The following is a 23,557-nucleotide window of genomic DNA, read 5'->3' as shown; positions in this document are numbered from 1 at the left end:
CCTGAGGTCTAACACCTCACTCACACACACCTCTGAGGTCTAACACCTCACACACACACACACACCTCTGAGGTCTAACACCAGGCTGAGGTTTAGATGTGAGCAGATTCTCCCGTCCTCGCTGAGACTCCAGCGCTGGTTCACACGCCCATGTTCTTCCCATAATGCCACTCTGGCTCCGGCGCAGGCCTTGGCCCCGATCACACACAGACAGCCGCGCAGCGCCTGCACACACACACACACGCAACGACTGAATCACTGCGAACCGTCAGCGGAGAGTCTCTGAAGTTCAGCACTCCTGCTTCTGACACACAACATCACATGAAAGTAAAAATCGGTTTCTGAAAACTATGACAAAATGAAATAAAGATATTCAGTCTTGTTCTCGATGAACTGCCAGTCTAACTGTGCTTGAACACTTCCCTGTTTTAATCTCTAGCGGACCCTCACTTTCTCTCCAACCGTACCAGGAACACAATGGTAACACTTTACACTAAGGTTCATTAGTTAACAAGAACTAAGAATGAATCTACAGCATTTATTAATCTTAATTCATCTTAATTTCAACATTTAGTAATACATTATTAAAATCAAAGGTTGTATTTGTTAACATTAGTTACTGCACTGTGAACTAACATTAAAGGTTACATATTATGCCCCTTTTCACCAGATGTAATATAAATCTATGGAGTCCCAGAATGTGTCTGTGAAATTTCAGCTCAAAATACCAGATCATTTATTATTGCTTGTCAAATTTTTGGTGTGAAGAAAAACGAGCCGTTTTTGTGTGTGTCCCTTTAAAAGCAAATGAGCTGCAGCTCCACCCCCATTCAGAAGAGGGCGGAGTCTTTACACAAGCTTCAGAGACTCCAGCAATAACATAACAGGCCAATCTCACTCATCAAAGTGTTACCAACGCAATTTCAGCCGAGGGGGAACAACTTAATATCCAAGGAGACGGTTAGTAAAGTTCAGCTCATACTTTGGTTTAGAATGTCAGAAGAATATTCTCTGAACACGTGTGTGTTGGACTGACTGAAGAATATTCTCTGAACACGTGTGTGTTGGACTGACTGAAGAATATTCTCTGAACACGTGTGTGTTGGACTGACTGAAGAATATTCTCTGAACACGTGTGTGTTGGACTGACAAAAGAATATTCTCTGAACACGTGTGTGTTGGACTGACAAAAGAATATTCTCTGAACACGTGTGTGTTGGACTGACTGAAGAATATTCTCTGAACACGTGTGTGTTGGACTGACTGAAGAATATTCTCTGAACACGTGTGTGTTGCTGTTGGACTGACTGAAGAATATTCTCTGAACACGTGTGTGTTGGACTGACAAAAGAATATTCTCTGAACACGTGTGTGTTGGACTGACAAAAGAATATTCTCTGAACACGTGTGTGTTGGACTGACTGAAGAATATTCTCTGAACACGTGTGTGTTGGACTGACAAAAGAATATTCTCTGAACACGTGTGTGTTGGACTGACAAAAGAATATTCTCTGAACACGTGTGTGTTGGACTGACAAAAGAATATTCTCTGAACACGTGTGTGTTGGACTGACAAAAGAATATTCTCTGAACACGTGTGTGTTGGACTGACAAAAGAATATTCTCTGAACACGTGTGTGTTGGACTGACTGAAGAATATTCTCTGAACACGTGTGTGTTGCTGTTGGACTGACAAAAGAATATTCTCTGAACACGTGTGTTGGACTGACTGAAGAATATTCTCTGAACACGTGTGTGTTGGACTGACAAAAGAATATTCTCTGAACACGTGTGTGTTGGACTGACAAAAGAATATTCTCTGAACACGTGTGTGTTGGACTGACAAAAGAATATTCTCTGAACACGTGTGTGTTGGACTGACAAAAGAATATTCTCTGAACACGTGTGTGTTGGACTGACAAAAGAATATTCTCTGAACACGTGTGTGTTGGACTGACTGAAGAATATTCTCTGAACACGTGTGTGTTGCTGTTGGACTGACTGAAGAATATTCTCTGAACACGTGTGTGTTGGACTGACAAAAGAATATTCTCTGAACACGTGTGTGTTGGACTGACAAAAGAATATTCTCTGAACACGTGTGTGTTGGACTGACAAAAGAATATTCTCTGAACACGTGTGTGTTGGACTGACTGAAGAATATTCTCTGAACACGTGTGTGTTGGACTGACTGAAGAATATTCTCTGAACACGTGTGTGTTGGACTGACTGAAGAATATTCTCTGAACACGTGTGTGTTGGACTGACTGAAGAATATTCTCTGAACACGTGTGTGTTGGACTGACTGAAGAATATTCTCTGAACACGTGTGTGTTGGACTGACTGAAGAATATTCTCTGAACACGTGTGTGTTGGACTGACAAAAGAATATTCTCTGAACACGTGTGTGTTGGACTGACCGAAGAATATTCTCTGAACACGTGTGTGTTGGACTGACTGAAGAATATTCTCTGAACACGTGTGTGTTGGACTGACTGAAGAATATTCTCTGAACACGTGTGTGTTGGACTGACTGAAGAATATTCTCTGAACACGTGTGTGTTGGACTGACCGTGTTCTTCAGGAGGCCGTCGGTGAAGGTCCAGCGCTGTGTGTCCAGAGAGCGGTCAGCGGGACACAGGGAGAGTTTGGCTGGGAAAGAGCCGCCTTTGCTCTCGCTGGTCAGAACTGAATCCAGAGCTCGACTCCGCACATGAACCAACACTTTCGGCTGAGGAGATTTAAACCCAGACATGAAGACATTTACTTGCCTCAAAGCTTCAGTGCTTTAGACAACCGATTCACTGCCAAAATACAAGTCTAGTACACTGACTAAAGCAAACAGAAACACTAGAATCATGTGCAGACTAATAATAATGACACACACACTCCTTACAAATAATGTTGTTTAGGGCAAAATCCTAATTGCCCATTATTTTCATTTCAATTCAAACAATTGATATTAAAGTACTTTAAAGGGTTAGTTCTCCCAAAAATTAAAAACCTGTCAGTAATTACTCTCCCTCATGTTGTTCCAACCCCACAAGACTCTTGTTCATCTTCAGAACATAAATTAAAGCTGCCGTCGGCAACATTTTTTTGATCATATTCAGAGTAATCGACACTATAATCCGACAGAACAACATAAATAAGGTGGTTTTAGAAAAAAACCCGAGCTTCTAACTCCACCTGGAGCGTGTTATTTGTTTTGCAAAAATCCAGCGCTCCCGCTTCATCAGGTCCAATCAGCGCAGGGGGGTGTGAGATCTGACTGTCAATCACAGGTCGTGCACACGCCACAGATCCCCCCTCACTCGCGCACGTTAATATCACATGCACACGCCACGCCTGAAGTTCGCCTGGAGATTGCATGAAGCGTGATGGCGGAGAGAAAATCTACTAACAAGCTTCCAATTCCTCAGTTATTGCTATCTATGGATAGATTAGCCAGGGCAGCCTACCTCCGAGTCCATGGTGTTGATAGATGCTGAAGAGACGGACGCGTTCACAGAAAATCAGGTACACACGCACAGTGACGCACTGACGAGCACGACCTCGATGGGAGGGTGCTCGCTGGTAGTGGGGAGGGGCATGAGAGTTGTAAACATTCAACATTTTGGCTAATCGACCCAATCTGCCAGACTTGCCGACGGCAGCTTTAAGATATTTTTGATGAGATCTGAGAGCTGTCTCACTCCTCCACAGGCTTCTATTTAATTCTGCCGGCCCAGAAAAGTTAGTAAAGACATCGTTAAAATAGTCTAAGTGTCTACAGTGGCTCAACCTTCAGTTTATCAAGCAACGAGAATACTTTTTGTCCACAAAAAAAAATAAGAATAACGACTTTATTCAACTCTTCATGTTCTTCTGTGTGGGCCTGAGTGAGTTCACGAGAGCAACACGACGTATGCGCGAGAACTGAGAAGATGACGCCGACGGGTCTCGATGTGTAAAATGGTTCTAAAGTGTGCATTTCCTGGATGTCCAAATCGTGAGAAACCAACGAGAAAACGTAAAAGTGCCTGACCAATGAATGGCTTACCTTTCACACTTTCCCATCCAATCGTGAGCGTCCTCTCCTCAGTCCTCGCGCATGCGTCTCGTGAACTCACTCAGAGAAACACACGGAGGAACTTGAAGAGTTGAATAAAGTCGTTATTTTTGTACACAAAAAGTATTCTCGTCGCTTGATAAACTTAAGGTTGAGCCACTGTAGTCACTTGGACTATTTTAACGATGTCTTTACTAACTTTTCTGGACCGGCAGAATGAAATTACCGAGCAGTCTATGGAGGAGCGAGACAGCTCTCAGATCTCATCAAAAATATCTTATTTGTGTTCCGAAGATGAACGAGAGACTTGGATTGGAACAACATGAGTGTGAGTAATTACTGATAGAATTTTCATTTTTGGGTGAACTAACCCTTTATATGGAACTATATCGTTCTAATATTGTATATAGTCCTGTTGTTTGTCATTTGCATCTTTGTTCTTATTTCACTTCATTTCATTATTTTCCTTTATATTATATTTATACCTTTACTATTAAAAATAAGGTTTTGGTCATATCGATCACACCTACTTTGGTCTAAATGATCTGTCACTCATTTTTCTTTTATGCTTTATTCCCTTATAGGGCTCTTTTTTTAAAACAAGGAAATTCATTTGGCTGTACTCCTCAGTAACTAAACTAGTCTTAAAGCCAGATGAACAAAAACCGTGACGCGATCATATGATGTTTTTGTCATATCGCCCACTATCACATCACATCAGTTCAGCCGAGCTCTGCGATCTCTGAAAAACTCCCGTTCTAATAATAAAATGTGTATACTGCTAAATCAATCAGTCATTTACATTGTGTTTACACTGTTAGTTATGATGAGAGCGTTCGTGAGCGGATTTCTTCTGCGCCATCGTAACCAATCACAGACGTTAATGCAGTGGCCAATCACTGTTCACGGTGTAAATATGGTGCAAACCTAGCCTGGCTCCGCCCTCTTATGTACTTCCGCTCAATTTTCATTTTCCTTCAGTACTCCGTCTGGGTTTGCGGTGTATTCGCGGGTTTTCTCCGGCCAATTTCTACCGGTCCAATCAGCGAACAGAGGGAGTGGCTGAGAACGACGACGTTGATGTCGTGCGCTAGTCTGAGTTGTAGGGTTACTACATGACCAAACGTTAGCGATTGGTTTTAAACTTCAACAGAGTTCCCGCCTTCAAGGAAGTTAACGCTTGTCAATGGAGAGTGGCCAGACTCTCTGTACAAATGAAATGTAGGAGAGTCTGGTAGGACCAGGCTAGTGTAAACCCAGATCCATACAGAACCTGTTGTAGGATTGAAAATGAACAAAGACATTTGCTTTCCTGTTTTCCACCCCCTATTTCTAACACAAGGACCATTTGGAGTTCCCAAAGGCACAGAGGGGCTGATAGTGATCAAAGCCTGTAGGCAGAGATGTGTGTACTTCGGGGGTCTATGAATTGTCACACCTTTAGTACAGTGGGGGAAGTTGAAATTATCTGATTGGTCAGTTTGAGCATCTCACATTTGGGTTTTGGTCACATGGTCAGGGAAAGGATAAAAGAAGATTGTAACTGTGGCTCTGGCTCTTTTATGCTCTAGCTCTCTTCTTATTCTCTGGGTCCCTTTCTTGGGGCTCTCTCTCTCTTTACCTCCTCTTTCCTCTTACTCTCTACACACTCTCTGTCTCTCTCTCTCTCTCTCTCTCTCTCTCTGGTAACATTTTACATATATGCTGGGTAAGATCAATGGTATGAGTTATCATCATCTCATACATCTATTTTGTAACCATTTTAGGTGTAATCATAACCATATTTTGTCATTAAACCTTTTCAATTACAAATAATGTGCTAACTAGTTTTGATTTGGTATTGACTTTGAAGTGCTACAAATTGCAATACAATATTGTCACTCTCTATAGCAACACTCTCCCACAGATTAAGCTATTGTAACTGCGCTTATTTCCGTCGTTGGTATAAGTAGCAGTGGGTGGTAATAGACAAGAAATGTACAGTTTTTGCTAATAATGTTTCTTTAGTTATTCGGCAGTCTTGCAGACTGAACCCCTGCAGGAAATCCACCCTTACACTGTAATTGTCATTTTTCATGATTAGTTAATTGTGATTCTTTTTTGAACTGACCTGTTTGAGAGGCTTCAGCGACCCGATGGTCTCCCAGCCGCTCAGATCGCCCCACACCGGATATTCTCCAGGCTGCACGAGCATCTGGCGGCCCTTGAAACGAGCGTATTCATACGCGACCCACCTGTGAGACGACAGCGTGTTCGTCACCCTGACTGAGGGCATTATTAACAGGAACAGCGAGTAGTGAAGGAGCTCTTACAGGCCGCTGGTGACTCTCACAGACTGGCTGAAGAAGTGGCTCATGCTCTCCACGTCTGAGAAACACGTTTCTTCAAGGCCCTCGAAACCGCTGAGAGAAAACAGACTCACGGACGGCTCCGTGAAACTCTGAACCCAGAAACACATACCAATGTCACGGGAGGCATGTTTATTTCTTGTGTCTACTGTAATATGGTGATGTTTGCTGTCATCGACTCACGTATGGAATGGGCTTTAAAGACTTGATGGCGCTCGATAAACAGCCACAGGAAGTGAGGTCAGGGTAAAGCCCCTCCCCCAGGATATACTGGTTCCCAGAATATCCCTCCTCATCGAACAGCAGCCAGTTTCCTCGGATCACCCTGAAGGACGTGAAGCCTGTTACGCCACAGTCACTCTCAAACTCGCGGCTCTCTCCGCTGTACCGCATCTGGCTGTAGGCTCGTAGCTGCACTCAGAGAGAAACACGTTAGCGGCGCTCAGAGAGAAACACGTTAGCGGCGCTCAGAGAGAAACACGTTAGCGGCGCTCAGAAAGAAACACGTTAGCGGCGCTCAGAAAGAAACACGTTAGCGGCGCTCGGAGAGAAACACGTTAGCGGCGCTCAGAGAGAAACACGTTAGCGGCGCTCAGAGAGAAACACGTTAGCGGCGCTCAGAAAGAAACACGTTAGCGGCGCTCGGAGAGAAACACGTTGGCGGCGCTCAGAGAGAAACACGTTAGCGGCGCTCAGAGAGAAACACGTTAGCGGCGCTCAGAAAGAAACACGTTAGCGGCGCTCAGAGAGAAACACGTTGGCTGCGCTCAGAGAGAAACACGTTAGCTGTGCTCGGAGAGAAACACGTTAGCTGCGCTCAGAGAGAAACACGTTAGCGGCGCTCAGAGAGAAACACGTTAGCGGCGCTCAGAGAGAAACACGTTAGCGGCGCTCGGAAAGAAACACGTTAGCGGCGCTCAGAGAGAAACACGTTGGCTGCGCTCAGAGAGAAACACGTTAGCTGTGCTCAGAGAGAAACACGTTAGCGGCGCTCAGAGAGAAACACGTTAGCGGCGCTCAGAAAAAAACACGTTAGCAGCGCTCAGAGAGAAACACGTTGGCTGCTCTCGGAGAGAAACGCATTAGCGGCGCTCGGAGAGAAACACGTTAGCTGCGCTCGGAGAGAAACACGTTAGCTGCGCTCGGAGAGAAACACGTTAGCGGCGCTCGGAGAGAAACACGTTGGCTGCTCTCGGAGAGAAACGCGTTAGCGGCGCTCGGAGAGAAACACGTTAGCAGCTCTCAGAGAGAAACACGTTTGCTGCTCTCGGAGACAAACACGTTTGCTGCGCTCAGAGAGAAACACGTTTGCTGCGCTCGGAGAGAAACACGTTTACTGCGCTCGGAGAGAAACACGTTGGCTGCTCTCGGAGAAAAACGTGTTAGCGGCGCTCGGAGAGAAACACGTTAGCTGCGCTCGGAGAGAAACACGTTAGCAGCTCTCAGAGAGAAACACGTTTGCTGCGCTCAGAGAGAAACACGTTGGCTGCTCTCGGAGAGAAACACGTTGGCTGCTCTCGGAGAGAAACGCGTTAGCGGCGCTCGGAGAGAAACACGTTAGCTGCGCTCGGAGAGAAACACGTTAGCAGCTCTCAGAGAGAAACACGTTAGCTGCGCTCGGAGAGAAACACGTTAGCTGCGCTCGGAGAGAAACACGTTAGCTGCGCTCGGAGAGAAACACGTTAGCTGCGCTCGGAGAGAAACACGTTAGCTGCGCTCGGAAAGAAACACGTTAGCTGCGCTCAGAGAGAAACACGTTAGCGGCTCTCAGAGAGAAACACGTTAGCTGTGCTCGGAGAGAAACACGTTAGCTGCGCTCGGAGAGAAACACGTTAGCAGCTCTCAGAGAGAAACACGTTAGCGGCGCTCAGAGAGAAACACGTTAGCTGCGCTCAGAGAGAAACACGTTAGCTGTGCTCGGAGAGAAACACGTTGGCTGCGCTCAGAGAGAAACACGTTAGCGGCTCTCAGAGAGAAACACGTTAGCTGCGCTCAGAGAGAAACACGTTAGCTGTGCTCAGAAAAAAACACGTTAGCGGCGCTCGGAGAGAAACACGTTGGCTGCGCTCAGAGAGAAACACATTAGCGGCGCTCAGAAAGAAACACGTTAGCGGCGCTCGGAGAGAAACACGTCTGCTGCGCTCAGAGAGAAACACGTTGGCTGCTCTCGGAGAGAAACACGTCAGCGGCGCTCAGAGAGAAACACGTTAGCTGCGCTCAGAGAGAAACACGTTAGCGGCGCTCAGAGAGAAACACGTTAGCGGCGCTCAGAGAGAAACACGTTAGCTGCGCTCAGAGAGAAACACGTTAGCTGTGCTCAGAAAAAAAAACGTTAGCGGCGCTCGGAGAGAAACACGTTGGCTGCGCTCAGAGAGAAACACGTTAGCGGCTCTCAGAGAGAAACACGTTAGCTGCGCTCAGAGAGAAACACGTTAGCTGTGCTCAGAAAAAAACACGTTAGCGGCGCTCGGAGAGCAACACGTTGGCTGCGCTCAGAGAGAAACACGTTAGCGGCGCTCAGAGAGAAACACGTTAGCGGCGCTCAGAGAGAAACACGTTAGCGGCGCTCGGAGAGAAACACGTTAGCGGCGCTCGGAGAGAAACACGTTAGCGGCGCTCGGAGAGAAACACGTTAGCTGCGCTCGGAAAGAAACACGTTAGCGGCGCTCGGAGAGAAACACGTTAGCTGCGCTCAGAGAGAAACACGTTAGCTGTGCTCGGAGAGAAACACGTTGGCTGCGCTTAGAGAGAAACACGTTAGCGGCGTTCAGAGAGAAACACGTTAGCTGTGCTCGGAGAGAAACACGTTAGCTGCTCTCGGAGAGAAACACGTTAGCGGCGCTCGGAGAGAAACACGTTTGCTGCTCTCGGAGAGAAACACGATAGCGGCGCTCGGAGAGAAACACGTTTGCTGCGCTCAGAGAGAAACACGTTGGCTGCTCTCGGAGAGAAACGCGTTAGTGGCGCTCAGAGAGAAACACGTTAGCGGCGCTCGGAGAGAAACACGTTGGCTGCTCTCAGAGAGAAACTCGTTAGCGGCGCTCGGAGAGAAACACGTTGGCTGCTCTCAGAGAGAAACACGTTAGCGGCGCTCGGAGAGAAACACGTTGGCTGCTCTCAGAGAGAAACTCGTTAGCGGCGCTCGGAGAGAAACACGTTAGCTGCGCTCGGAGAGAAACACGTTTGCTGCGCTCGGAGAGAAACACGTTAGCTGCTCTCAGAGAGAAACACATTTGCTGCGCTCGGAGAGAAACACATTTGCTGCGCTCAGAGAGAAACACGTTAGCTGCTCTCAGAGAGAAACACGTTGGCTGCGCTCAGAGAGAAACACATTAGTGGCGCTCAGAGAGAAACACGTTTGCTGCGCTCAGAGAGAAACACATTTGCTGCTCTCGGAGAGAAACACATTTGCTGCGCTCGGAGAGAAACACGTTTGCTGCGCTCAGAGAGAAACACGTTAGCGGCGCTCAGAGACAAACACGTTAGCGGCTCTCAGAGAAAGACGTTAGCGGCGCTCAGAGAGAAACACGTTAGCGGCGCTCAGAGAGAAACATGTTAGGGGCGCTCAGAGAGAAACACGTTAGCGGCTCTCAGAGAAAGACGTTAGTGGCGCTCAGAGAGAAACACGTTAGCGGCGCTCAGAGAGAAACATGTTAGTGGCTCTCAGAGAGAAACATGTTTGCTGCACTCAGAGACAAACACGTTAGTGGCTCTCAGAGAAAGGCGTTAGCGGCGCTCAGAGAGAAACATGTTAGTGGCGCTCAGAGAGAAACATGTTAGTGGCTCTCAGAGAGAAACACGTTTGCTGCACTCAGAGACAAACACGTTAGTGGCTCTCAGAGAAAGGCGTTAGCGGCGCTCAGAGAGAAACATGTTAGTGGCGCTCAGAGAGAAACATGTTAGTGGCGCTCAGAGAGAAACATGTTAGCGGCACTCAGAGAGAAACACGTTAGCGGCGCTCAGAGACAAACACGTTAGCGGCTCTCAGAGAAAGACGTTAGCGGCGCTCAGAGAGAAACACGTTAGCTGCGCTCAGAGAGAAACACGTTAGTGGCGCTCAGAGACAAACACGTTAGCGGCTCTCAGAGAAAGACGTTAGCGGCGCTCAGAGAGAAACACGTTAGCTGCGCTCAGAGAGAAACACGTTAGTGGCGCTCAGAGACAAACACGTTAGCGGCTCTCAGAGAAACACGTTAGCTGCGCTCAGAGAGAAACACGTTAGCGGCGCTCAGAGACAAACACGTTAGCGGCTCTCAGAGAAAGACGTTAGCGGCGCTCAGAGAGAAACACGTTAGCTGCGCTCAGAGAGAAACACGTTAGTGGCGCTCAGAGAGAAACATGTTAGTGGCGCTCAGAGAGAAACATGTTAGCGGCGCTCAGAGAGAAACACGTTAGCGGCGCTCAGAGACAAACACGTTAGCGGCTCTCAGAGAAAGACGTTAGCGGCGCTCAGAGAGAAACACGTTAGCTGCGCTCAGAGAGAAACACGTTAGTGGCGCTCAGAGAGAAACATGTTAGTGGCGCTCAGAGAGAAACATGTTAGCGGCGCTCAGAGAGAAACACGTTAGCGGCGCTCAGAGACAAACACGTTAGCGGCTCTCAGAGAAAGACGTTAGCGGCGCTCAGAGAGAAACACGTTAGCTGCGCTCAGAGAGAAACACGTTAGCGGCGCTCAGAGACAAACACGTTAGCGGCTCTCAGAGAAAGACGTTAGCGCCGCTCAGAGAGAAACACGTTAGCTGCGCTCAGAGAGAAACACGTTAGTGGCGCTCAGAGAGAAACATGTTAGTGGCGCTCAGAGAGAAACATGTTAGCGGCGCTCAGAGAGAAACACGTTTGCTGCGCTCAGAGAGAAACACGTTAGCGGCGCTTAGAGAGAAACATGTTAGTGGCGCTCAGAGAGAAACATGTTAGCGGCGCTCAGAGAGAAACACGTTTGCTGCGCTCAGAGAGAAACACGTTAGCGGCTCTCAGAGAAAGACATTAGCGGCGCTCAGAGAGAAACATGTTAGCGGCGCTCAGAGAGAAACACGTTTGCTGCGCTCAGAGAGAAACACGTTTGCTGCGCTCAGAGAGAAACACGTTAGCGGCGCTCAGAGAGAAACACGTTTGCTGCGCTCAGAGAGAAACACGTTAGCGGCGCTCAGAGACAAACACGTTAGCGGCTCTCAGAGAAAGACGTTAGCGGCGCTCAGAGAGAAACATGTTAGCGGCGCTCAGAGAGAAACACGTTAGCTGCGCTCAGAGAGAAACACGTTAGTGGCGCTCAGAGAGAAACATGTTAGTGGCGCTCAGAGAGAAACATGTTAGCGGCGCTCAGAGAGAAAAACGTTTGCTGCGCTCAGAGAGAAACACGTTAGCGGCGCTCAGAGACAAACACGTTAGCGGCTCTCAGAGAAAGACGTTAGCGGCGCTCAGAGAGAAACATGTTAGCGGCGCTCAGAGAGAAACACGTTTGCTGCGCTCAGAGAGAAACACGTTTGCTGCGCTCAGAGAGAAACACGTTAGCGGCGCTCAGAGACAAACACGTTAGCGGCTCTCAGAGAAAGACGTTAGCGGCGCTCAGAGAGAAACACGTTAGCGGCGCTCGGAGAGAAACATGTTAGGGGCGCTCAGAGAGAAACACGTTAGCGGCTCTCAGAGAAAGACGTTAGTGGCGCTCAGAGAGAAACATGTTAGCGGCGCTCAGAGAGAAACATGTTAGGGGCGCTCAGAGAGAAACACGTTAGCGGCTCTCAGAGAAAGACGTTAGGGGCGCTCAGAGAGAAACACGTTAGCGGCTCTCAGAGAGAAATATGGCAAGCCAAAGTGTTCATAAACGCCTGGTCAGGCGTCTGATTGCACACTGACACGTCAAAAGCGTGCGTTTTGACAGACAAACCCGCGTCCCTGACGCGCGATTTGCCATAAAAGCGCGCGTTCTTAACGTGCGCTTTGTGGTCACTGAAAACGCGCGTCAGAAACGCGCGGTTTTTGCATCGAAACGCGCGTCCTCGACGTGTGATCTGCTATTTTAAACGCACGTTTGCAACGTGCGCTTTGGGGTCACCGAAAACGCGCGTTTTTGACGCACGTTTATAATAACAAAAATGGGCGTTGAAAACGTGTGTTTTGACTAGGACAACACGCACGCTTTTGACGTGTAAACAGTTAACCCAAACAGGCAGTACAAACGCGTGTGAAGTTTCCAACCAGGCGAAAAGGACGCGTGAAATACCAGTTAAAATCAGTTTGAACGGGTCAGTGTCATTGGCTGCTGAAGGCTTGGGTCTAACCATTTCTGTGGGCTTAGGGGGGTTTAGCTACTGTTCATAGACTCACTAGACTACCACCATTTAACATGCCATATATCAGGTTATTCAGCCTATCTATTTTGTCCTTTTTTGTAGAACTTATAGAAATAATATATTTAAATTGCAGTTTTATCAAAATTTAGATAAAAATAAAATTGCCTTGTTTTTCTTCGCTCATGCCTTTGTCCCTATGTGGTTTAGGTCTCTTGTATTATCATTAAACCCAAGCAAAACAGCATGGAATTATCGATGGCAAATTTTACAGAGGAGGGGATTATAATTGGTGAGTTATTATAATCCAATAGTTATCATTTAAGTTAAAAAAAAGAAAGAGAGAAAAAACTGTTTTTTTATTTTCCAATTGTAATTTTGGTAACATTTTACAAAAAAGGTTTCATACATTATTTAAGTACATTTAGTTCACATGAATTAATAATGAACTGCACTTCTACATGTTTATTTCAAATTTCATTTCAACCTTTACTAATATTTATTAAAATCAAAAGTTGTTGTTAACATTACTTAATGCACTGCGAACTAACAGGGTACTAAAAGGGTACACTTCTCAGATTAGTAAAGTAAAACAAAGTTGTTAAAGTAGTTTAAGTTTATGAACATTTTAAATGTATACAATACATAATGTTGTTATATATATATATATATATATATATATATATATATATATATATATATATATATATATATATATATATATAATTATTTGATTTATTTTTTTTACAAAACATTTTCAACCCTAAAACTTAAAGAAAATCAATGTTAAATATCTGGACAAGTTCTGGGCCAGATTTTAGGTTGATGTCTCAATAAATGAGCTTTAGGAAAGATTGTATTGTGTGCAGTACCAAAATTTTCCACTAGATGACATCCAGACTCCACCGATGAGATCTTCGACTTCCATGTATGGTTTTTAGTGATCTGAACCTTATATTTCCATACTATTCCAAATATGTATGAAGTAGACATCCTATTAGGAAAATTATGGCAGTAATCTTAATATTTGATTTGAATTCAATCTCTAAAACACATATAAAAATGTACGGAAAGAATCAAAGCCTGAGTTATAGTTTGCCTCCACATCACAAATGAAGAATCTATTGGTATTTATCTACTGCTGTCATTTCTTTTGATAATTACTTGTTTGGGGTGCTCCATTTTTAATTTAATTTAATTTTAATTCTGTAATGGTAATGTATGTACAGTATTTTAATGTCCAGTATGTCATATTACAAATGGTATACAACTTACAATACACACACCCAAAAATCATTAGTTTAACTTTATGTGCCATGTTTTTAGGGCCCAAGCCCTGAAAGGGCGAAGGCCCTACTGTTTTCCTTAGAATTATTTATTATTATTATAATTTTTTTTTCTTACGACTATTCAGGCACTTTTGGGGCCCTTAACATGCTCGAAAACTCTTGAAACTTTGCACACAGGTCTGAACCCGCGGCCATCAGGGCTGGGCTGAAGCTGGTACCCGGGCGTGGCAGGGGGGCTCGACAGCGCCCCCTGGAATGGGGTCCGAAAACTTGGTCCATAAATCAAACATGCTTGCATGTAATCATATGAAACTAGGTACACATACAGATCTCATCGGGCCGAACAACTTACTATGTTATTAGCTCCGCCCAACAGGAAGTCGGCTATTTAGGGTTGTTTGGAAAACACATACAGTGGAATATGAAAGACTCCTCCTAGGGAACCTATCTATCGATCTAGATGTAGATGACTATCCATCTATCTAGAGATATAGAGATGGATTATCTATGTTAATGGGTTGACTGGTTTTATTTGGTGCTAATTGAGGTGAAGACTTCATAACATAAGCCTTATAACATAGACAGTATTTATTTATATTTGAAACCTGGTAAGATGCATCACATTTGTAGAAAATAAATTGGATAAAAAATATAATTGATTGATCCCAGGATGTAAATTAGTTCTGTTACCATTGCTCACATTTAAGAAAATAAATAAAAAGCATATGTTAAACCTTAAAAATCAGGATGACTTGTGCATGTTTGAAATAAAATGAGGGTGAATAAATGTAGACAGAATGTTTTGAATTTTGAGTGAACTATCGGATGTTTCTGTAATTTGGTCCCTGTAAAGGATCTTGATGGCACCCTGCTCGCAATAGTGATACATTTTATAGTCATTTTATATATATATTACACTTTCCCCCAATCAAATGTTAACTTTTAAAAGTTTGAAAACTTGAGGTATAGATATACAGCTAGAATGGTATTAATGTGCAAAAGAAGGCAATCTTATCTTGGTAAAAAAAAAATGTTTTCATAAAATTGCAATCTAGATATTTTCTTTGGCCTACACAAGAAAAAGAAAATGGAAAAAATATAGGGACAAATTAATTAAATTCTTATATATGTCCTGCCCTGAGCACAAGCTCTCATTCTAATCCTGTAAATCTTAAATACTTATATAAAGTATAAAATACCCTATTTAAACTCAAAGTCTTAAAAAAATTAAATGGATAATATCACCTGTGTACTTAATTACTGTTTGTCTGTGTTGAGCGCACAATATTTGAACAAAAAGGTTTCAATAAGCGCCACCTGCTTGTGATACCTTCAGATGTAAGCACAACAAAAGTCCACGTTGTTCTCTAAAGACAGATATTGATTAACCTGCATTGATTGCTTACCTCCACCGTAACTCATTTTCCCACACAAATGTTAATGATTTCATGTTAGAGCTAGAATGACCACTAATGTGTTTATTTACAAAAAGGCATGAGCGAAGAAAAACAAGGCAATTTTATTTTTATCTAAATTTTGATAAAACTGCAATTTAAATATATTATTTCTATAAGTTCTATAAAAAAGGACAAAATAGATAGGCTGAATAACCTGATCTATGGCATGTTAAATGGTGGTAGCCTAGTCTATGAACAATAGGGGAGCGCGGGGCACAACGTAACACGGGGCTAGTTGTATGACGAAACTTTTGTGTATTTACTAGTTGCCATTTCAGCACTATATAGAGAAAAAATTGCGCCAAAATTAAATTTTTTTTGGAAGATATCCATAGACATTTATTAAACCATAGCAAAAGTAAATTTCTTACTTAAGTTAATTTTTCATCTCTATTTTTTGTGTTTATTTAAAATAAGACAAATCTGATATTATTTTAATCTCCAAGATGTTATTTAACAGTTGAGATAGTTCTTTAATACTTTGCTAACTAGCAGAAGACACTAGCCGGGTTTAAATCCCAGTTGTGCAGGCGAGGGCATGTTGTAACACTGCGTTACAATGTGCCCCTATTAGAAATATGCTATTATATTCTATACTTTTATTAATTTTATTGAGAAAACGTGAGAAAAAGGTCAATAAAGACTGAGAGTCAATGTTCAGAAATTACTAGTTATTTATTTTGTTTTGAGAACTATGTTGTACTATGTTGTATTCTTGAAAGAAATGATATCTGCGAGGATTTCCAGTCCGGATTTAGACCGTACCATAGTACCGAAACAGCTCTCGTTAGAGTCACAAATGATTTGCTCTTATCATCCGATCGTGGTTGTATCTCTCTATTAGTGTTACTCGATCTTAGCGCTGCATTTGACACCATCGACCACAACGTTCTTTTAAATAGATTAGAACATTATGTTGGCATTACAGGAAATGCACTAGCATGGTTTAAATCATACTTATCTGACCGTTATCAGTTTGTAGCAGTAAATGATGAGATGTCTCATCGATCACAGGTTAAGTATGGCGTACCACAAGGCTCAGTACTAGAACCGCTGCTGTTCACTCTGTACATGCTACCCTTAGGAGATATCATTAGGAAACATGGAATTAGCTTTCACTGTTATGCTGACGATACTCAGCTCTATATTTCTTCAAAACCTAACGAAACTTATCAATTCACAAAATTAACGGAATGCATAGCGGATATAAAAAATTGGATGACTTGTAATTTCCTACTTCTAAATTCTGAAAAAACAGAGTTTCTAATTATTGGACAAAAAACTTCCTCACGTAATAACCTAGAATACTGTCTAACACTTGATGGCTGCTCTGTTAAGTCTTCGTCGTCGGTTAGGAACCTGGGTGTGCTCTTTGATACCAATCTTTCATTTGAAAGTCACGTGTCTAGTATCTGTAAAACTGCATTTTTCCATCTTAAAAATATATCTAAATTACGTCATATGCTCTCATTGACAAATGCGGAACAATTAGTTCGTGCGTTCATGACCTCAAGGCTAGATTATTGTAATGCTCTACTGGGTGGTTGCCCTGCACGCTTAATAAACAAACTACAGCTGGTCCAAAACGCAGCAGCTCGAGTTCTTACCAGAACCAGGAAGTATGACCATATTAGCCCGGTTCTGTCAAAACTGCACTGGCTCCCTATTAAACATCGCATAAATTTTAAAATATTGCTGATTACTTACAAAGCACTGAATGGTTTAGCTCCGCAGTGCTTGAGCGAGCTCTTAACGCATTATAGTCCTTCACGTCTATTACGATCTCAAAATTCCGGCCAGTTGATTATACCTAGAATATCAAAATCCACTGCTGGCGGTAGATCCTTTTCCTATTTAGCACCAAAACTCTGGAACAGTCTTCCTACCATTGTCCGGGAAGCAGACACACTCTGTCAGTTCAAAGCCAGATTAAAGACACATCTCTTTGACCTAGCTTTCACATAATACATTATAGACTTCTATAATTTAATGTTATGCTGCATAGATTAGGTCAGCCGGAACCGGGAACACTTCCCAAAAATCCTGATGTACTCGTTACATCATGAGAAGAATGGCATCTACGCTAATTTTAGTGTCTGTGTTTATCCCAAGGTTTTTCCTGCAGCCTGCCGGATCCAGGCCGTATCCAGATCTGACGAAGGACCTTCACCTGGACCGATGACAACGCAGTGCTGAAGTGCCAACTAGTCTCTCCCTATGGAGGATCCCACTACCACTCTACAGATAAGGCGTTGTCGGGAAAATTCGTCTTGCGGTCCTACCCCAAAGCAACAAATAAAATAAAATTCCTTATCAAAATTTATAAGGAAAGACAAGTATTTTGTTTAGGCTTGGCTTGTAGGGAATTCCAAACCTGCGTATATTCAAACGCACATAACTATAGAACCCATTCTAAATGCGCATGTGACCGCCATCAGCGTTTCTCACAGGTTCGCGTTTAAAGTCTGTGTAGAGAGAATGGTGTCGTCTTAGCGGCCCCTAATTTAATAACAAATGATCATTGCGACGGAACCAAATCAATTAAAACTAACTTTAGATGGAAATAACTTAACTCTGCTGTAAAGCCGAAACAATCTCTGTTACCTTAAATTATACGCTTATCTCTGTAAAGCTGCTTTGAGACAATCTACATTGTTAAAAGCGCTATATAAATGAAGATGACTTGACTTGACTTGACTAGCTGTGTTTTCATGTGTTCGTAGTCAAAACTCAAAAATTAGTTTATATTTAATTATTAAAAATTGCCATTATTTTATATGAAAAGGTTATTATATTATACTGTATGTGTTTTCCAAACAACCCATAATAGCCGACTTCCTGTTGGGCGGAGCTAATAACATAGAGTGCGTAAGTTGTTCGGCCCGATGAGATCTGTATGTGTACCGAGTTTCATATGCTTACATGCAAGCATGTTTGATTTATGGACCAAGTTTTCGGACCCCGTTCCAGGGGGCGCTGTCGAGCCCCCCTGCCACGCCCGGGTACCAGCTTCAGCCCGGCTCTGATGGCCGCGGGTTCTGACCTGTGTGCAAAGTTTCAAGAGTTTTCGAGCATGTTAAGGGCCCCAAAAGTGCCTGAATAGTCGTAAGAAAAATAATAATAATAATAATAATAATAATAAATAATCCTAAGGAAAACAATAGGGCCTTTGCCCTTTCAGGGCTTGGGCCCTAAAAACATGGCACATAAAGTTAAACTAATGATTTTTGGGTGTGTGTATTGTAAGTTGTATACCATTTCAATTCGTTGGGTTCGTCTGCAGCATGCTGCAAAGCACACAGTACTCCTCTGCATTACCTATACATTTGTTAACATTAAGTTAAATGTGAATTCTTTGGGCAATCATAGTGCAGCCTACTAAATGTCAACATACACGACATGAAAAATACTATCTCAGAACGGTTCTGAAATTACATTAAATCATTATTGCATTACTTTTTGCAACCTTCAAGCTATTTTGATGTATATCTGGATTGTATTTCTGTATATTTGAATATTCTTACTTGATTAAATACATTTTTAGACTGAAGATAGCATCTAAAGAGGTGTAATATGACATACTGTACATTAAAATACTGTACATACATTACCATTACAGAATTAAAATTAAATTAAATTAAAAATGGAGCACCCCAAACAAGTAATTATCAAAAGAAATGATAGCAGTAGATAAATACCAATAGATTCTTCATTTGTGATGTGGAGGCAAACTATAACTCGGGCTTTGATTCTTTCCGTACATTTTTATATGTGTTTTAGAGATTGAATTCAAATCAAATATTAAGATTACTGCCCTAACTATTTCTGAATAGGATGTCTACTTCATACATATTTGGAATAGTATGGAAATATAAGGTTCAGATCACTAAAAACCATACATGGAAGTCGAAGATCTCATCGGTGGAGTCTGGATGTCATCTAGTGGAAAATTTTGGTACTGCACACAATACAATCTTTCCTAAAGCTCATTTATTGAGACATCAACCTAAAATCTGGCCCAGAACTTGTCCAGATATTTAACATTGATTTTCTTGAAGTTTTAGGGTTGAAAATGTTTTGTAAAAAAAAAAAAAGAAGAATTATATATATATATATATAAACAACATTATGTATTGTATACATTTAAAATGTTCATAAACTTAAACTACTTTAACAACTTTGTTTTACTTTACTAATCTGAGAAGTGTACCCTTTTAGTACCCTGTTAGTTCGCAGTGCATTAAGTAATGTTAACAACAACTTTTGATTTTAATAAATATTAGTAAAGGTTGAAATGAAATTTGAAATTAACATGTAGAAGTGCAGTTCATTATTAATTCATGTGAACTAATGTACTTAAATAATGTATGAAACCTTTTTGTAAAATGTTACCAAAATTACAATTGGAAAATAAAAAAACTTTTTTTTCTCTCTTTCTTTTTTTTAACTTAAATGATAACTATTGGATTATAATAACTCACCAATTATAATCCCCTCCTCTGTAAAATTTGCCATCGATAATTCCATGCTGTTTTGCTTGGGTTTAATGATAATACAAGAGACCTAAACCACATAGGGACAAAGGCATGAGCGAAGAAAAACAAGGCAATTTTATTTTTATCTAAATTTTGATAAAACTGCAATTTAAATATATTATTTTTATAAGTTCTACAAAAAAGGACAAAATAGATAGGCTGAATAACCTGATATATGGCATGTTAAATGGTGGTAGTCTAGTGAGTCTATGAACAGTAGCTAAACCCCCCTAAGCCCACAGAAATGGTTAGACCCAAGCCTTCAGCAGCCAATGACACTGACCCGTTCAAACTGATTTTAACTCGTATTTCACGCGTCCTTTTCGCCTGGTTGGAAACTTCACACGCGTTTGTACTGCCTGTTTGGGTTAACTGTTTACACGTCAAAAGCGTGCGTTTTGTCCTAGTCAAAACACACGTTTTCAACGCCCATTTTTGTTGTTATAAACGCGCGTCAAAAACGCGCGTTTTCGGTGACCCCAAAGCGCACGTTGCAAACGCACGTTTGGACGTTAAGAACGCGCGCTATTATGGCAAATCGCGCGTCAGGGACGCGCGTTTGTCTGTCAAAACGCACGCTTTTGACGTGTCAGTGTGCAATCAGACGCCTGACCAGGCGTTTATGAATACTTTGGCTTTATGGCAAGCCAAGAGGCTCAGAAATACGCCATAGATTAATCGCGTTTAAAGTCAAACGCCGTCAAATACGGCGTTTTAAACCTTATTGGACGCCGTAAAATACGCCGTTGTAATTACAAACGCCGTAAAGACGCGCGAAATACGTCAATGACGCCGTATTTGACGGCGTTTTAGTGTGCATGGAAAGCGCCGCGTTTTACGCCGTTCATCTCGCCATATGACGCCGTAAAAAACACCGTTTTGGTTGCACAGAGCGCGCGCTATTTTACGGCGTTTTGCTTATAGTATAATGAGACACGCCCACTGATTTCCACAGCCAGTAAGTTTGAACTGTTCTCTCCCAATCAATGATGAACTGAGTCAGACCAGACGAATTCAGCACGGATCATTTGTGGTAATCCAATTCGTATGCTCCCAAGGAATTATTAATTTTCTGTATTAAAATAATCCAAGCTAAATAATAAACTGAAATTAAAGAAAACATTAAAGAACATTCAAATCAATAAAGCAAAATTAATATGATTTTCACATTTTAAAAGGGTGTCACACAGGGCTTAATTTGAGCCAGAGGAACACGCCGGAGAATGGGTGACACATGACACATCGTTTTACTCAGGGGAAAAATGTCGAAAAGACAGCAAAGTTTGCTTAACTTTTTCAAATACGCTATCCAGTCAGATCCCAAACAAGCAAAAATCGTTTCCGCTGATCAAGAATGTGGAGACCATGGTGGACACAGCAGTAATATCGACATAATATCTCGTTATTTCGACATAATAAGGGGACATTCTAATCTGCATTAAGCCACATTAAGCGTTCTTATAATGGTTTTCTATGGGGGGAAAATACTTAACGTGTAATTGCGTTCTGGGCTCATCTGATTTTTTTTGTACATAGCATAGCCCACTTTGTTATGATTTTAGTATCATAATGATTAATAAATGCACGCACAATTATCCGTGAACTTGATTGGAACAAATGCCTTTCAACTTGTGTGTGCAAAATTCAGAATTAAATGAATGTGCAGCAATTTGTACAAATAGAGAGTCTGTAGGCCTACTATACTGTTGTAGCCATTAGCGCATTTAGTTTCATATTTGTTAAAATATTATAATGTTATTTTTTTCCATTTATGTTGATTTATGAAAAGTGAACAGCACGAATAAGATAGGATGTGCAACATGAGACATGGAGTGGTTCAGACATGATTTTGACCACTTCATTAAGTTTTGTTTTGTAGAAAGCCTTTCTTTAAAGTGAATTTCGTTTTGTATAAATTGTATCTTAATTTTAATAAATTTTTCATCAACCAATTGTCTGGATTTAATGATAAGAAGCAAATATAATGGACAATATAATCATGGAGGCGCCCGCGCGATCACTTGCATTGCACGTTAACTGGAGCGCATCTCATCCTAACTTAACGAAACTCAGTGTATGCCTCACACAGACATGAGAAATACATCAAATACACAAAGCTTGAAATATCTTTAAACGAAATAATTCAAAATTTAAAATAAAAAAAATAAAAAATGCTAGGCTACTCTCTGATTATGTAATCCATTATGTGCATTTCTCTAGGCGCGTTCACGGAGATGGCGATCGTCAACTTCATCTTTGCAGCAGACAGTCAGAAAACACTAGTTTATTAATAAAATTCAATGCACGCGTCACCGGATTTGCAAATGCACATCTTGCTTGTTGCACGCACACATATTATGTCGAAATAACGAGATATTATGTTGATATAACATTATTATTAATAATAGCCTACATCTTTTAGAATATTTGATTGTGCTGAATGCTGAATGTTGCGCATGTTCAATTTAATAAAACTTTAATTGTGATCATTAAAATAATTGAATATTAAATATTTAGTGGCCAAGTTTTGCGCAGCTCCCCCGTCAATGATCTAGCACCCCCTCAGCACATGCGTTAAAAATTATCTGGCGCCGCCCCTGCAGAGAAGCTACTTAGGCAGTGTATAATTTTTATTTATTTTTTTGTTCCGTTACCTCCAACCCCCGTTTTGAGTCGCCTAATTTTAATCCTAATTTTACAGAAAATAACTGTGAGTTTTTGACGATCATTTTCTTTAATTTTAAATTGTACTCAAAACACTGTAAAATTACAAATAATATCTGTAAAATAAAAATTCAGCTGTTATTTTAGGTATTAATGACAAATTACAGTAATTCACATTTTTTATACAGAAAATTGATTGTATTTTTCATACAGTATTTTTTCCGTTTTCTTAAATTACATAAAAATTTATGTAAAATGACAAATATAATCTGTAATTTAACAGAAACAAAACAGTTAAATGATAAACATCTAGATATTTTACATTAATTTTACAGTTTTTGTTTGGCAGCCGCAGCTGACAGTCATTTGACTGTTATTTTATGGGATTTTTTTACAGTGAAGGTGTTTGATTGTAATAATTCAGGAAATAGCTGTACAAAATAACAGTGTTTTTCTGTAAAACATTTAAGGAAAATTTCTGTAAAAGTTTTTTGCACTTCATTTAAATTAGGATATTTTACTTTATTTTTACGGTTTTTGTTTGGCAGCCGCAGCTGACAGTCATTGACCGTTTTTTTACGATTTTATTTTTTACAGTGTGGGAAAGAAATAACTAGGCTATGTTATTTTTATTTATTTATTTATTGTCATTTGCTGAGTTTGCTCCCTTGCACCTTATGTTTTACCTTTTAAAATGACGGAAATTATTTCAAAATTCGTATTTTAAAAACGTCTTTGTACTCACTGAACTTCTATACCCACAAACGGTTGACTTTTTTCCCCAAGTCGTTTATTTCACTATGAACTGGACGATCGAAAGGGCAAAATATTTGAATCTTCGTTTTACAAAAATATCTTGGATATAACGAAATGTAATAATGTTATTTAATTAATATATAATCAGTGTAATATGAATAAAACACAAATTT

At 41.5% G+C, this 23,557-nt stretch overlaps 1 protein-coding gene across 3 annotated transcripts in view; it reads right to left on the bottom strand.

Moving 5' to 3' along the window:
* Positions 1 to 23,557, bottom strand: part of LOC308684124 (beta/gamma crystallin domain-containing protein 3) — a 57,026-nt gene that overhangs the window by 1,644 nt on the left and 31,825 nt on the right. For 2 of the 3 annotated variants that reach the window (XM_081355201.1, XM_081355202.1), the window contains 5 exons: positions 6,583 to 6,810; positions 6,364 to 6,491; positions 6,162 to 6,285; positions 2,573 to 2,731; positions 66 to 225 (listed from right to left, as the gene is read on the bottom strand). In XM_081355201.1, coding sequence (XP_081211327.1) covers positions 66 to 225; positions 2,573 to 2,731; positions 6,162 to 6,285; positions 6,364 to 6,491; positions 6,583 to 6,810 — 799 coding nt within the window. The remainder of the gene's footprint in view (positions 1 to 65; positions 226 to 2,572; positions 2,732 to 6,161; positions 6,286 to 6,363; positions 6,492 to 6,582; positions 6,811 to 23,557) is intronic. The other variant, XM_081355203.1, reaches the window with a different exon arrangement.

This window comes from Scardinius erythrophthalmus, assembly GCF_964197995.2.
Source record: "Scardinius erythrophthalmus genome assembly, chromosome: 23".
Lineage (NCBI taxonomy): Eukaryota > Metazoa > Chordata > Actinopteri > Cypriniformes > Leuciscidae > Scardinius > Scardinius erythrophthalmus.
The sequence above is the reverse complement of the archived record's forward strand: the minus strand, read 5'-3'. Positions and strand labels throughout refer to the sequence as shown.